The following is a 16809-nucleotide window of genomic DNA, read 5'->3' on the forward strand; positions in this document are numbered from 1 at the left end:
CAGATTCTGCATTTTCTAAATGTATTCTTGGGTGTCTTTGTCATGACCGGAAACACCAGAGCTGAAGCTCTGCATTGATTCCAAGGGTTTGTTGGCTTACAGTGTTCGTGATGGCTGGGCATTGAGATATCTGTTTACCCTGCTTTCTCTATTTACTTCTTTCCTAGGCATACTGCTGAGCCTTTGTGAATCCTCATTGATTTTCCCAGGAGCAAAATGTCATTACTGCAGCAGGCTGTGTACATCAGGTACACTGAAAAACAGGATCGTTAGGTGGTTGTGTCATTAGCTGTGCTTCTAGCTTATGTAGTGCTTTCTTCCCAAGGAGGTGACACTGATTGTCCAAGTTATCTGCTTCGTTGGCCTTTAATGCAGTGCCATTAGGTCTCACACTGCCTCTAGTATGTTTATCCCCACACAGGTTAGGTGCAGGGACAAAGCAGCACGGCACAGAGCGTTTCTTCAGGAGGCCCGATGCTGGAGGGGCTTGCACAAAATCACTCAGCAAGTCCCCAGCTGAGCGGGATTGAACCTGGGTCTTTGGACCTGTGGGCGAAATGAGTGGTAAGGCAGGACTTTCTCACAGCTGAAGGAAACTGTGCAATGGGTTGAGGGCTGTGAGACTTTGGGAAGGAGGAGAGAAACCTTTGGACTGCTTCAGACTTGGTCTTTCCATTCCTGTCCCAAACTGTCCTTAAGCTGACTGAGTGGTTGGGGCATCGTGCAACTATAGATTGTGATGTGGTTGTTCTGTACTTAAAGATTAGATAAGTTTATGTATGAAATATACATATATTTACCCTTTAAATATCATTTGCAACCTGTACATTTCCTTTGCCCGTCTGCAGTCAGGAAGACATGGCTTTGATCTGGTATTAACTGCATCTGATCATGCACAATTGCTAATTCCTATGCAATAGTCTAATTGCCTACAAGAAAAAAAAATGTCACGTATTTTGTGAAGCTTTCTTTTTTTGGAAGCTTTCTGGTGAGATATTTTCTGTTCAGACAGCAGAGATATAGGTCACATATCATATTAATTTTCCATTTATAGTAAGCTTTCAAGAGTTAACAAATGATTACTTGTCACACAGCCCTGATGAAGCACCTGAACTCACTGCTTATCAGGCTGTTGCTACTCAGACTTCTACACTTTAGTTAGCACTTTACAGTCACAAACCTCAGCTGACCTAAGGCTGTGGTTTTATCTGAACTGCATGTCAGGATGGGCCCTGGGCACACACTATCATCTTCTAGGGCTTCTTCAGCAGGAAGTTTGTGTGTGGGCAGGAAAGGGGCTGTGGTGTGCTCCCATAGATCTGCTCTTCCCTGTGGCTGGAGATCAGCACTCTGTGGGGATGACATGTAGGCCATTGGCTCTGCAGACAAGGCTCAGACATGGTATGCATGGTACTGGAACCTGCTTGCCACATTCAAACAGTCGCTGCCTTGAGCTCTTCTTTTGCCTTAGGTCAGAGGAGGTGCAGCTCTGCATCTCCCTTGGGCTCCTGGGCACAGGATCTTACCCATCTTTGTCCCCGGCCACCGGGCTTGGGACTGGTTTCCTCCAACTGCACTGTTGCCCGGTGGCTAACTCAAGTGTGTAGTCCAAATGAAACTCAAAGCAAACAGATTGGATTCAAAACCAACACCTCTTAGATTTAGCCAGCACAAAGCTTTGTCATACTTGCTAGGATTTAAGATGCATTTATGCCCTTCTGCCCTTCTGTGAACTGGGCACGCTCTGGGCAGACACCTGATGGCTCATCTATCAGGTGTCCACCTTGCCTCCTCCAGATTAGTGCTCCAAGATTTCATCAGATGCACATAAAACCGATAACTTCCATTGTCTCATTAATCAATTGTTATTAACTGATCTACGATCAAGCAGGCAAATAAGCTCCTTACTGGTCATTTTTAACTTCTTGCACTGATGTGGTTTCAGCTATCTGAAACACAGTGTAAATGCAACATGCTCATGACAGCTGCTATTTTTTTTTTTATAAGCTCTTTATAAGCCATTTATAAATAGAACCTTAATATGAAGTGTGACAGATTTCTAGTCTTTATTCTCTCCTTAGCCCTCCAAGCACTCCCTTTCCATAATATGGAATACATCCAGTGTGCCCTAGATATTCTCCATTCTTGCTGATGACTTTAGCTCTCAGCCATTGATTCTCTTCACTTTATCGTGCAAATAGATCAGGGCTGCAACTGCCTTCTCTTTGAACATTTAAAAAGGATAAATAAGATCAGAGGGGCAGTGAAGAGGTGATGAAGATGGTGATGGAAGATGTATTTTGTTGTTCATGTGATACAGCTCTAGTCTGAGGGGTTTCATGTCAATATGCTACAGATAAAAAATAAGTATTTCTTTTCCATCGCAATGGAGAGAATTGGAATACCTAGTGAATTATTTAAATGAAGGAAAAATATTGTGAGGGCACTGTGACATTTGTGTAGCATCTGTGCTCTGTGACATTCTGTTTCACCAATGTACTTTGCCAAATTCAGAGTGTATGATGGTCTCCCTTTCACTGCTGAGCAAACATTGTAGCACAAAATGCTCTGCTTTGGGTTACATATAACATCAATGGCAAAATGGGACTGGAACACACATTTCCTGGTACCTTCCAGGTAATGCTTCCCTTCATTCTCTACTGCCAAGAAAGAAATTATTTTTATGTTAATTTATAGGGAGGAAACTCTCAAAGTGCAGGGAGGAGAAATGTTTAGAAGTCTATTCTGGTTTTGTTTATTTCTATGCGGTAAAATTCTATGCATCAGAGACCTGCATGGTATCAAAAGTTTAGAAGCAATATCCGTTAATCTCAGCATGTGTCATTCAGATTTCATTGAGCCTTGTCTCTGCAGCACTCAGCGTGCTGTTACTTTAACACTGAAAGAAGTAAAGCCCTGTTGTTACTTTTCACTCTTTCCTTATATTTAGCTATGAAAGTATAACCATGGATGCCTCGAGACAATTCATAATTGGCATCTGCTGTGTTTCTCACAGACAGCAGGGAACATCAGGTGCAGAACTTGTAGGATTTAAAGCACAGCCAAAGCTGAGGGCTGCAGATTGTGCTCTAACCTAACGCTTCTCAGCCGTAGGTTCCTTTCCCTTTATTTCCTTAAAACTTTTCTGTTGCGTCACTGAAAAATCATAGCCCCTTGCTTTGTAATCATACCCCTTTTTTATTTAAAGTTTTGCCTCCTTTCTCATTAAATACATCCTCATTAATGTTCCTTTTACTTTTCAGAAACATACATTCAGTATTATAGGCTTGGAGTTCTTTTGTTTTCTCCCCGAAGAGGTAAAACCCTGGGGAATTTAAGTATCTACTTGATAGGCTCACACAATCTTAATCAGCCTATAATGGAGCTAATGGCTGTTTGTCATCCTTGGAGATATAAATTTCCTGGTGATGTCTACTGCAGTCAGTGCATGAAGTATGCTCTGACTGCCAGCAAGGTCTAATAACCAGGAGAAGGGCAGCCAGCTTCATTAGCGAGAGGGAGACTGTGCCGGCTGCTTTTCTGGATAACTCCGTTTTTTGAATGCTGAGGAGAGAAAATGGATAATGCTGGTAAGTGAAATAAAACAGATCTTCCTTCTTAGCGAGGCTACGGGGTTCGTTTGTCTCCTGTCTCACTTGCTGCAGGAGATGTGTTTCTTTAGCCTTTGAGGCTCCTTCCATTTCAATGTCCTTTATTAGAGCGAATTTCTATGTGTAAAATGTGACACACTTAAGTTTTTAACCCTTTGACAGTCAGCTTTTCTGTTTTAAGTCGGTGTTTCCTTGAAATATGAGCCAAAACTGTAATGCAGGATCTGCCTTTTCAAGGTTTTCAGTTTAGTTTCGGAAGCTTTATGCAGGAAACGTGAAAGGAAGGGAAAATGTACAGCGTCAAGTAGGAAAATATCTTTCACAGATTGCAATAGGTGTGTGGAGGTAACTGCTGGAGCTAACCAAAAGTGGGTAATGCATTTCTTGTATCTGCAGTTTTATTTGAAGCTTTTCTATTCTTTTTCTTTCCTCTCTCTTCTATTTAGAACATAAAATTCTGCATGCATTTGCACTTTTGTTTTCTGTGATGTTCCAACTTTAGATCATGCATTTTTATGCCGAATAATGCACTGCGTGGTTTCTGAGAGGTGCACACAATACCAGCATTGCATATGTCATGAAATGTTTTATCTGCATTTTCCTTCTGCATTACCTTGTATCCCAAAGCATTGCAAAAAGTGCTTTCTGTGATGGGTATTTTGCATGTAACTTCGACTGCTGTGAAAGCGGAACATTTCAGCGTCACGCTTATTTATTGAGACAAGTACAATTCATAGTGGGATATAGAATTTACAGCACACTCAGTGCCCTTTGAAACATTCTCAAATCATCAGATTTGTCTGATGTTAACCTTCAAAGTGATGTTCACCTCCATAATGTATGGGGAAAAAAAAATTGTGGTAGATTTCAGAGATGACGTTTTAAGGAAAGCTTATTTTTGTGGTTTTATTATTATTTTTCATATAATTCAAGCAAAACTCTTGCTTGTGCTTGCTAGGCTGTCCAGGTCAATTTCATCTCAGGTGTATTGTCATCAACTTCTATGACAAACAAACTCTTGCTCATATTTATATAAAATTCAAGACCAAAAAAACACCCACTTTTTCCAGAAACTAAAATGTTGGTGTCATGGAAGATTACATTGCTGGTACCTGCGAGCTTAGAAGCTGCCCTGCTCTTAGTATGATGAACATTTCTATGAAATAAGTAAGATTATAAATACTTTTTGTGCTTGGTGCAATCTTTTGAGAGGACTTAACCTAATAAATGGTAATGGCGTGTGCTTGATATTCTGTGACGAGGCAGAATTTTCCAGTTGGAGGAAAAGGACTCCTCCAGCATGGAGTGCCTGTGGGCAAGAGATGCTCTGAGCAGCTAAACCCTTCTGGTTTTTAAACTCTCCAGCATCAGCAACTAATGCTATTGAAGTCTTGACAGAGCTATTACTTTAATCCAGCTATAAGAATCTGCTCCAGAATGAGTCACATTCATTTCAAAGACCAGTTTTTTGGGGGGTGCACAGGGAAGCTGGTATCTGAAAACCATAGAAACAGATTTTCCTCTGTGTTTATGTATATATATATTTTTGCCTTAGGAATGATCTGGTTTTCTTGCGATCTGTGAAATTTGGAAGTTAGAATAAGTAAGCTTTGCTCTCTGTACAACTTTACCAACTAAATTCAAAGCCTCTTATATGACCAATTTCCTGAAGTTTCCAGATGTTTGGTTTTTCTATCATGCAGAAGCAGTGACTGATGCTCTGCTTTTTTTTTTTTTTTTAAATAACCATTTATATACAGTAGAGCTCTGCTGAAATAGTGGAAGGAGATTTGAGGACCAGTTAAGAATATCCAACAGCTGCTGCAAATAAGACTCAGTGAGAAGGCTGATCTGTTCCCAAAGCATCTGCAAAGAAATTTTTAGGGTACTTGACCCCTAATAGAAACCAGTCAGAGCCAGATGCCAGCATGGGGAGTGCTCAGCAGGCACCCCTGAGGATCTGGCTGTGCCCCCTGAATTTCACAGGGATGTGAGTGCACTTTTGAATGTCTTATGCTAAAATCTGGGCACTCATCAGCTGGTGATCAAACAGATCAAGGATAAAACTGGGATATCTGGAGCCGTAAGACTGTCTGCCTCATTAGTTTGTTCAGCAGTAGTTGGCCAATTGAAAATGTAAACATGCTAATGTATACCAACTGGATACCTGCCTGGATTCTTCTTAAAGAGATGCTATTTCTGGCAGCACAGAACCACAGCCCTAGCTCAGCTATGAGTTTGAGCTGCTGAGTGTTAGAAATAACAATTTGGTTATCACTGTTGGTGAATCAGGCCTTTGTTATTACATTCTTCGTGCTGCCAAAGAGACTTTCCAAGTCAGACTGTGGATAATTGTTGGGCAAAACTCCATCTCCTCCTCTGCATAGCAGAAATATCATGGCTCGTGTTCTGTGCCATCATCAAAGCCTTTTTTCTGTCCAGAACTGTTATCTAAAAAGATCAGTGTTGCTAATAGGTCAGCTGTTTGGGTCCATGGTTTCAAGAAACCGTGTTTTCATTTAGAGACTCCCTTCATTTAAAAGCTAGATCACGTATTTTTAATCTGTGCCACTGAGACAGCCCCACAACATTGTTGTCTCGTGTGTTCCTTTAAAAGCTTTTTCTGGAATAACAATAAAATATTCATCACTGCCTGCATGGTGTGTCAGGGCAGTTCTGGCAGTGTTTTTTGGCCTGTCTTGGCAGCGGTTGTTCCTGACAGTTTGGCTGCAGGTATTCAGCTGTGAGGCTGCCTGGCACTGGGGGGGGGGGGGGGAAGGTTTGCATCCCACCATGCAAGATTGGCCCAGGCCTGTGGCCGAAGGCAGCACTGGTACAATAACACTCACTTTAAAACACAAAGAGAGGGCTGGATATAACTCATGGGAATGAAAGAGAATATAAAAGTGGCAAGGAACTTGTGCGGCAGGAAAAGAGGAGCTGCTGAAACAGATCTGTTCACAAGCGATACTTTTTGGGGGATTTCCTGTCAGGAGGGGGGGGGTCAGCGCTATTCCCTCCCCCAAGAGCTCTTGTCCTGCATCTCACCTTGAAGTGGGCAAGTCTCATGTCCATAACCATATAGAGGTGCCAGGGCAGGGATTTTGACAGGGGGAGACACACCACAGCATTCAAGCTAAACCAAGAGGCCTTGTTTCATCTTCCTTGGGGTTTATGTGGCTTCTTTGTACTTGGAATATTATTATAGCAGTAAAGAGCTAGCTGTCGTTAGTTGTTACCCTGAATTATTTCTGCCCTATGGCTGGGCCTCCCAGTAAATAATCTATTTTAAAGGAACCAGAAGTCTTGTATATTCAAACTCTTATATACATATATGTTACATATTCAGACATCCAGCAGCCCAGTGAACTTCTCTCACCAGTAGAGTAGAGTTGCCCATAGCCTATGCTTAGTTGTGGTGGGACAGGGTGAATAGCACATGTTAGCTTAGCCTTCTTTTGCCCGAAGACACATGTCACAGGAAGGCTAGGAGACACAGGAAGCTGTTTGCTAAGTCCTTTGCTTTTCAACTAATACATCACTTTTGTCTTTCAGTAAGTCAAAATAACTTATTTGGCATCCTTTAAATATAGGACTGGCAAGATTGAACATTGGTAAAGAATTTGATTTTAAAGATACCTTGTAGTCTCTTACGTGTATTTCAGGCAAACGGTGCACACCTTAATAAAATGAAAGGGAGATAAACAGTTAGAAGAGCAAGCTGAGACACCTTACAACAGCCCAGTTTGTCTGTGTGCAGAATTAGCCTACCCAAGTCTCATAGCATGTTGTAAGGTTCATTTGTTGCCCATAGAGCGGTATTAAACACTTTGGCCACCTATGGCTTAAGCTTGGCTGAGTTGTCCCTATTCTTCCCTATCTAATTTGGAAACCTATTGGGGGAAAAAAACAACACTTGTAATGGAAATAGTGTCAGTGTAACTGCAGGTTTTCCAGTAGCAGAATGACAACTCCAAATTCCAGCAGCATTTCCTTTTCGAAAGGACAACAGCATCTCCTTTCTCTCCATCCCACACTTTGGTATGAGTTCACTCATTGTCTTTGCAAAACGTGGTTATCAGTGGTGCCACGTTAACTTTTATTGGGTTTGTGTGCTGTTTTCTATAGGTCACAAAATGGCTGAACCTGGACAATGAAATACACAGCAGAAATCATCTTTTTTTATTCTACGCTGTATATCTTTATTTGTTTCCTGTCTGTACTCATGGCCTCTGAGGCAGATGCTGTAGTATGTCACAGGTCACCATCTCCTAGAAAGTTGACTTTTTTCCTGACATAATTTTAGAGTAATACTCACGACACATGCTCCTTTACCCAGAAGCTGGGAGAGTGCATTTATAAACATTTTCCATCAGCACTAAACTTCCCTGTGAGACTGCTGTTCCCAACTTGCTTTCAAGTCCGTATACAAGTAGCCTCTGAGTAAGTCATAGAATGATAGAATGGCTTGGATTGAAAAGGGCCACAATGATCATCAAGTTTCAACCCCACTGCTATGCGCCAGGGACGGGGCATCCACAACTCCTTGGGCAACCTGTTCCAGTGAGTCTGGAGTAGTCTGTAGTAACTTACACCAGAAGCAAACAAATGATGTGCAGGATCAAAATGATGGTGCATCTTCTAACTTAGTAATGGTTCCCTCATGCTACCTAGAATGACTCTCGGGTAACCTTTTAGATAGAAATACTGTGGTTGCATTGCACACAGCATATTTCAGCATCTATTCCAGTTTCCACACCACATCTTTTGAAGAAGCGCCATGAACTTCATCCAGATGGTTTGGAGAAACAGTGTAATGCAGATTCTATTTTCTATTAGGCTCTAACTTTGTTTTCTGACAAAATAAATAAATTAGCAATCATCAGCCCATCAGGTATATACGTTGTATTTACATCTGCTGATTGTGGCAAAATGCTTTTTAAACTCCTCCTTCTGAGCTCTGAATTGTTACTGTGAAGAAGGAAGCATTGTGTACGGTCATAGAAACCCATATTATGCAGGCAGTGTTTCCTGACAGGCTTGTAGCAACCACCAGACCATTGCTGCAGGAGCCAATCCTTTTAAGGGCACAAGGAAGTAATTGGGAGGGGAAAGGTTGTGTTAAGAGGCGCTGGCACAAATCACTCAGAGAAAAGCAGCCTGGGCTCCGAGGGCTCTAAAGACATCAAATTGATGGGCCTGAAGTTATCCACGAGGGGAAAAGTAGCACCATGTGACTGAAGAGCAGGTGGCTGATAATAAGGACCCTCTCTGCTGCTGTTTAATCATCGTTCACTGTCTCTCTCCATGAATCTTTTTGGAAATTTGATTCTTAATTATGGAGTGCCTTGCAGGGGTATTGCTTTGGGCTCTAAGCGTAGACTGGGTGGAATTTTACCAAAACGTCTTTTTCTGTGTTCCCCTCTCATTATTTAACTGTTTTTAATATTTTCACATAAAATGTTTATGAGACCTCCTCCCGAAGTATAACTGGATAAAAATAAGTAGCTTAGGACTGTAAGACTTCCTAGCAACCTTCCCTGGCAGGCAAAAGCAGTTCTGAGTGAAGCAGCCCCATGGCACTCCAGTCACTCCTATGGCAGGGGGAATCTGGCAGACCTGCGGGGCGGGGGACGGAGCTGTGCAAGAGGCTCCCACTAGTGCTGCTGAGTGGCAGTGGGCTGGGGGTCATCCCATTTACTATCCCATGCCCAAGGAGCACTGTGGGCTTGGTTGTGTGCACAGCTTGGCACCAGAAGGGATACTGGAGACACCAGTAGAAATCAGTATAAAAGTGTTCTCCCCAAGAATGCCACAGGGCAGTGGTACCAGTGTTGGGGCTTCTCTCAGGCAGTAAAGAGTGATGGCTTTGGATATGGTCAGCTGCTTGTGTCCTGGAAGAAACAAACTCCACCCAGGCAATGAATATCTGAGTTTCTGGGAACATGTGGCTGAAGCAACGGATTTGAGGGCAGGATCAGGTTCCCATTCAGAACCAGTTTTTAAATAAGGCAAAAGGACCAGGAGAAGCTGAACTGTCCAGGACAAATATTTACTTATTCTTCATTTGCTCAGCACCAATATTCCTTTAATATGATTATCAAAAATTACTGTTTGCAGTTCGCAACTCATTAAATGCTAAAATGTTTTAAAATGCATTTCTGAATAGTACCAGGAGAGTCATAAAGAGTATTCCATGTCTCTACAGGGAGGCAGATGCAGTAGGAGACACTTGTAACAGTAAGCTTCTCAGCTCTGGTGTGACCTGTGTTAGCAAAGGCCTTGCAGAATGTAACTCAGACACAAATGTGATGGCAGCTGGCACTGCCACAGGAACCAAAGCTGGGATGGATTTGTCCCCTCTGCAGCTGCTGGTGATTCACAAGTCCCTTCTGTCTTTCTCACTGGTGCTTGAGGAGGTCCAAAAAATGAGGGGTATTTAGTGATGGAGACTTGCATTGGAACCACATGAAAGACAGCATGGCTGTTTCAAAGCAGCAAAAAATGCATGTTGCTGGAGGGCTGCTTGTTAGCATTTGGAGCACAGTCCAGCGGTGCTGTGCTTTGCTGTGGCCTTATTGCCAGAGGAAATGGTCTGTTAATGCAGGAAGCCTATAGAGTTCTTGCACGTGATTACTGTAAAAATAGCATATACATCTTAGCTCCTTTGATTGTTGCTGCAGTACTTATGTCTCCTTTTTCTTCTCTTTTCTGTTTCTGTTTTTGTTATGTGATATTATTAAAATAACTATCATGACACATGATTCTGTTTTAATTTCAAATGAAATTTGGCAACTCCTAGTGGTGAGATAAGGTCTAATTTCACTCGGCATTTTAAAAAGAAATGCAAATGACGAAGACATTAAACTGATAAATTTTGACAGCTCACATAACACTTTTTAAATGGATTTTTTCCATGCATTTTTAATACCCAGAATAGTCAGCCTTAATACTCCCGTATTTACAATAAATCATTATTCCAATGGAGACATTCTGTTTTGTCAGGCAGTACACAATCAGCAGTTTTTAATAAAGGATCTGAAAACTGTTTAACGTTAATTCTATGACACAAACTTGCAAGTGCCAGACAATTTAAAAATGGGGCCAATATGCTGCCCTTACATTGGGATATTAAGAAATAATTAGAGCACAGTATGGGCTGGTTGCCAAATGTAATTTTTACCTTCCTTAGTTTATGTTACTTAGCACAGCGATTGCAGTGCATGATAGGGCCTCTGTAAGGCATGTATGTGCATTTCCTACTCTGCAACTGAAGGCTCTGAGTGGTGCCTGCAGGAGGTAGAAGTGTCTGCTTACTTTGGCATGTGTGGCTTCAGAAATAACAAAATCATAGAATCTCAGAATGATTTGGGTTAGAAGGCATCTTAAAATCCACCCATCCCCAACCCCTGCTATGGGCAGGGCTGTCCCCCTCCAGCTCAGGCTGCCCAGAGCCCATCCAACCTGGCCTTGAGAGCCACCAGGAATGGGGCACCACAACTTCTCTGGGCAGCCTGTGCCAGTGCTTTGCTCTCCCTGTGGGTAAAGCATCACAGAATTCAGGAGCAAGAATGGTTTGAGCCTTAGGGGTGGAATGGGTGTCGTCAATAGCAAAGCCCAGATTTCCTACTTTTTCTACAGAGCACAGCACTATCTCTGTTTCCTTCAGTACATCACAAAGACTGTGCATGCCCTGTGTCAGGGCCCAAGCTTCTATAGCGAACTCCAAGCACACTGGTGTGCTTAAACTGCACAGTGCCTTTTCTCCAGCAGGCATTAATCCAAACCCACAGAGTAATCAGTCCCGGCACAACTCCATCTTGCTCACCGCTTTGGAGGTGCCACAACCTGTCAGAAGGAGGAGAAGTTTGTGTAGTGTTCCTTGAAAGCGTTGTGGTCATTAGTAAGGTTAGACCATGTAGATAATGAGAAAAAAATACATTCTTGCCTACACATGGGGGCCATAAGGCCAAATTAACTGTGGTGAACCCTTGGGCAAGATTTTGGAGTCTATCAAGGTGAGTAATTTACTTTGCAATGCCAGCAATATCTGAGGGTGATGAACACTGAAATGTTTTATTGTCCTCCACTTCAAAATAATGCAGTGTCTATTAACATTCATTGTTTTAGTTCTGAGTACTGAGACTTCAACATGCATATCACAGTAGTTGTATGCAGAGCTCTGGATGTTCATACATTCCTGTCACCTCTGCAGCCTCTCGTGTTCTGTAGGCGCTGTGCACATTCCTTCATCTTGCAGCTCGGGAAACTTGCCTGCTGAGTGGTCAGGGATTATATTGGCAAAGTAGGCAGACTGCTCAACTCAGTTTAGAATCTTATTTTAGGAGCAAAAATAGCCTGCATCCTTCCCACCTTCCTACCTAAAAATGTTCCCTTCTTCCACAGAGCAATAAGAGGTTGTAATGGGACCTCTTCCTCTCTCTGTTGGCTGCCTGCATTGCTCTTTTTATCTTCACCATGGGTGAATAAGCTAATGATATGGCACTGCATTGAGGGGGCAGGCTGCATGGCTGTTGTTTAAAAGAACTTTTTTTGAGAGTAGTGTTTTTCTGTTACGTTAGTACTGCTGTGCTTGCGTTGGTAAAGGCTGCATCCTGTTACCCATTGTGATGCTGTTGGCTACCTGACGCAATGGCTTACTATTTCAGTGACATGAAAAACTCAGCTGAGGTAAGATTGATCTGAGATAAGCTCCCTGGTTGCTCCCTGGTTGCTTTGTGCAATCACAGCTAGATATTCTTGTTGCTTTTTTTTTTTTTTTTTTTTCTTTCTTTTTCCTTTTCTTTTTATTTTCTGGTTTACATTTAAAAGCTTGACAGCAAATTCAGCTTTATTTATCCATTAGTGCAGGTGACTCCCAAATGTTAGTCTGTGCACCTTTTCTGGATTCAGAGAAGGTGTGTGGCCATTTCAAATGACTGCCTTTGAGGTGGACACCAGGTTCACCTGGTGTAAGCATCATTCCCGTGACCAGTGGTGAATCATGAGTTTGTGGCATCGTTGTCTCTTCTCTGTGATCTCCTTTGCTTTGCTTTGCCTTTCAGATTTTTTTCAGGTCAGTAAAGAGCACCTCGAGTAGTAGGTCAGATTGCCAATGGAGAAAAGTGTTGTCACTGTTTTGAAAGACAGCTTTCCTAAGAAAGCAGCGAAAATAAACTTCTCAGCACAGTGCAGATGGAACTGAGTGACTGATCTGGTTTCTTAAAACAAAGAGTGAACAAATTTTGTAAGAGAAAACTTACTTGTGGCAACTGGGCTTCTTTTCAGCAGAGAGAAAAAGCAGAGAATATTTTCACACATTGTGTGACTTTCTCATCACCTTTCTTATCATGTTTGACTCGACATGAACACACAGAAACTGAATGTTCTTCCTAGCTGATACCAAGCTACTTCCCACAGCTGGGATGTGGTCTCCTAGGTTAATTTGGATTTTGCTGATAAAGATGAATAGTCCAAGATTTTGCCATCTTTAAAAAGCATGTCCACTTTGCTCCTAATTCTTTCCTCCAATTTTAGTGACCACTACTTTAAATCAAACTGCTCCTTGTTCATTTGTAGAACAAGATATCTCTTTGCCATATCTGCACATAGCTGTATCCTGTGCTCTGTGTAGTACAGAAGGCACTGCAAATGGATGGGAACAAAACTGCTTCCCAAGCAAAACAAGGCAGTAACCTGCAAGGCTGATGCTTAGCCAACATGCAGAGCCTGTGGAAAGCCAGCATTGCTTAGGGCCACTGTTGGAGATGGGCTAGATGGACCTTTCCTGTATGTGTAGGAGGAATGCAAGCAGGAAAGTGGGAAGGTCCTAATCTGCTGCAAGACATGTTCATATATAGCATTGGCTGGGAAAGTGTTACCAAAGGCAGATCTCATCACCTTTGTGAGAGAGCTGTGTGCTTTTAAACAAATGATTATTAATCTGTTATAGCGTTTTTTAAAAGCAGTAAGTGAAGTACACTGGTAATCATTAGCTGGTGAGTCTGACATCCATCCTGAGCAAAAACATGGAACAGATGATACAGGGACTGAGCCAGAAAAAATGAAAGGATTGAATACAAATAACTCCCATTAACATGGGTTTTAGGAAAAACAGGTTTGGGGAAATTCTATCATACAGCTAGCTTGTTGCGTTGAGTTGTTTGGTTTTGGTCTGCCATGTAGATGCTAACATGATATACAATCAGTATGTTATGTATCAAATGAGTACCTAAATGCTAGGCTTCAGAATACAAATGTATTTTAGGAGGAATCACATGATTGGTGTGATTCAAGAGGCATCCAGCAAGAACTGGTTCTCTGCTCTGTTCTGTGTGCTGCTACTAGCAATGACTGGCAAGAAAAAATAAAACTATTTTTAGGTGAGAAACCAATGCATTCAATATGGACAGATGAAAAGCTATACAATCAGTGTGGGAAATAATTAGGTCATAGTTACAGATTGAGAGGCTCAGCATTGAGAGCAGTGATTTTGAAAGGTACTTGCATAATACATGTTATTAAGTTGGGAGCACATGGTCGGCTGATGAGCTGTGTCCCAGAGAGCTAACAAACTCTTAAAATGTAAAAATGTATTTGCAACACTGAAAGTGTCTGACTCCGGTTTGAGCTCCTGGGAAGCTGTAACTTCTGGTGTCCCACATCTTGTTTGAAACATGCAAATCTTGAGAAGATGCAGGAAAGCCTCATAACTCAGAAATTGATGTCACTGTGAAAGACTAACCAAAACAAATTTCTTAATACTCTGAACTTTCTTTGCATCTCACCCTAAAATCTCTTTGCATCTCTGCAAATTTAATAATACTGCAAAAAGCAAAAACAAACAAATCAACAACAAAAACTATCTCAATACTGTTTCTTACCACAAATCATTAGTTCAGACCTCTTCATTCCCATCTGTGACTAAATATCACCAAGATCTATCTGTAGATGTACATTGTCAGGAATGGTGACACATATATGTATATAAATACTGGTAATGGCTGATTCAGATTAGACTAAAGGTAACTGTTGATGACCTTCAGAGGAAAAACAATATTTCAGAAGTTACAGCTAGTGGACTGCTAAAAAGGGTGGAAGTATTAGAAGGCCTCAGGAAGGATGCTTCCTAATCAAAGCTCATAATTCCTCCTTCCAGTTTTAATAAAGCCCCCGTTTCCAGCAGAGCTACCCACATCTGCCTTAATTGCTGGCTGTTGGACACAACAGTATGGTAATGCTGAGACATACGAGTCTTGGCTACCTCCTCAGCATGAGAAAGGCTTCTTGAAATAATGCCCATTACAGTGTCTCTCAGTGCATGTGTAGTTAAATGAAAGATGCTCAATTCTTTCTCATTATCACAGAGCCAGCAGTGGCCTGGGTTCCTGTGCAACACATTAACTCATGTTATTTTTATGCCTAAGTACTATCAAGTGGGGCTGATGGGTGTAAGCCAGAACCAATTAAACCAATTATCACCACTTGCTCCAATGGAGGGCAGATTTTGGAGTTTTTCCAGTGTCTGAAATCGGGTAATGTACTCATTTCTCAGGGTCGCTGTCAGCCTGGCAGTGCAGTAGGAACACATACAGGGCTGCAGTGAGGGCCATGGATAAAAATCACTTTGCTATTTTGCCCAGTAGGAAGGGCTCACTTCCTGAGTCTAGCAGCTTGGGAGACAAATTGCTGGTGCTGCTCTTTGCACTGTGAGGAACCACTTCTTTGATCTGGTACTGTTGTTCTACATGGATGGTATAGTTTTCTTTTCTGCTCTGATGAGAAAGAATTTAATTAAATTTTATTTTTCCAAAGAATGTCAGGAGAAATGTTCATGTCCGTTAATGATTATGGCACCCTTCCCTGTTTGTCACCCAAGAATCCAAAGCCATGAGGCACCCCTTGTCAGGTTCATACCTAAAGAACAGGGCACCTCATTCCCTGTCACTGCACTATCTAGGGGAAGGAGACCCTTACAAGAGAGGATAAGATTCATTAATGATAGGCTTTTTCCCCCAAACTTCCATTCTTTTGGTAGTACTTTTTTGCAGTATCAACTGAAAGCAGACAGTCTCCTCAAGAAATGCAGTCTTCAGGCTGCTCTCTGCAACAGTGTTAAAGGGATTGGATACCATTTATCCAGTGGTGCAGGTGCTAATAAGGCACTACTGTGGTTCAGGCAGCTGTGGTGGATCCCCTAAATGGACATTTTAGTATCGAGGAGGAAAGCTTCACTATATAGGTAATTCTGGTGCCCCTGTGGTTAGGCAGGGGTAAAAGAAAGGGCTGAGGACTGTGAAACCAAGCATCTGTGGGTCTAGCTACACTTCTTTGAGAGGGAATAATTTCTCACACAGCTATCCTGGTAGCTTTGAGGTTATGACTGTAGCAGATCTGTCTGGTGGGTGCTGGGAGATACTCAAGTATTGCACTGTCAGGAAGCCAGAGGTTTGCCTTACCTCACAGCTGGTAAGCACCCATAGTTCTTACAGTTTCAGCTACACAGTGCTTCCAGGGCAAGAGTGCTGCTATATCTTTCTCTCTTCTGGCCTGTGGAAAGCTGTATGAAAGACTTCGAGCACCATGGAAATAGCCTCAGAATTACTACACACGTTTTCTTTCTTCATCTCAAAGGGAAGAGGAGTCAAGAAGCCAAGTCTGAGCGTAGGCTGTTGTTCTAACCTTTTGCTCGCATTCAGAAACAATGCTCTATTGTTATGTTGCTTCCTGCAGATTACACTAATAACCAGTGAGTGGTGAAGCATGAAAAGTGTTCCGGTTGCTTAGACTGAATTCTAATATAAGAAACTGTGTCAGCTTTCAAAAGGCTGATCAAAAATACACAAAAGGGCAAATTAGATAAGATAGAGCTCAAGAAATTTTGCTGTAACCCTCAAAACTCAAAAACTTCCTGGAAAGAATGAATTTTATACCTAGGGAACGGTGGCACTTGCTTTCTTCTCAAATATTTTTGTAATTTGGCTATTACATACATAGATCTCTTCCCTAGAAAAGCATAATCTGATGTTGAGAGTGGAATTTTCATGAAGGTTCGATTGTCATTGTAACAGGGATATGATTTTTTGTGTGTGTATGCAGCATACTGCAGGTTATAGGCATCTTATCAACAGAATTAAAAAGTCTATGAATTATAGGAAACTCAAGTTTGTTTTTGGAGGTGAGGAAGAGTTAATAGAAT

The 16809-nt window shown here is 41.9% G+C and overlaps 1 protein-coding gene across 4 annotated transcripts in view; it reads left to right on the plus strand.

Moving 5' to 3' along the window:
* PHACTR2 (phosphatase and actin regulator 2) overlaps nucleotides 1-16809 on the plus strand; it is a 124204-nt gene that overhangs the window by 21227 nt on the left and 86168 nt on the right. Inside the window, exon 1 of one of the 4 annotated variants that reach the window (XM_052679393.1) lies at nucleotides 3454-3590. The exons of the other annotated variants lie outside the window; for them this stretch is intronic. Within the exon in view, the coding sequence (XP_052535353.1) occupies nucleotides 3578-3590 (13 nt within the window). The 5' untranslated portion in view covers nucleotides 3454-3577. Of the gene's footprint in view, nucleotides 1-3453; nucleotides 3591-16809 lie in introns of those variants that run through there. 4 annotated transcript variants of the gene reach the window in all.

This window comes from Tympanuchus pallidicinctus, unplaced genomic scaffold (assembly GCF_026119805.1).
Source record: "Tympanuchus pallidicinctus isolate F22 unplaced genomic scaffold, pur_lepc_1.0 scaffold1, whole genome shotgun sequence".
Taxonomy (NCBI): Eukaryota; Metazoa; Chordata; class Aves; order Galliformes; family Phasianidae; genus Tympanuchus; species Tympanuchus pallidicinctus.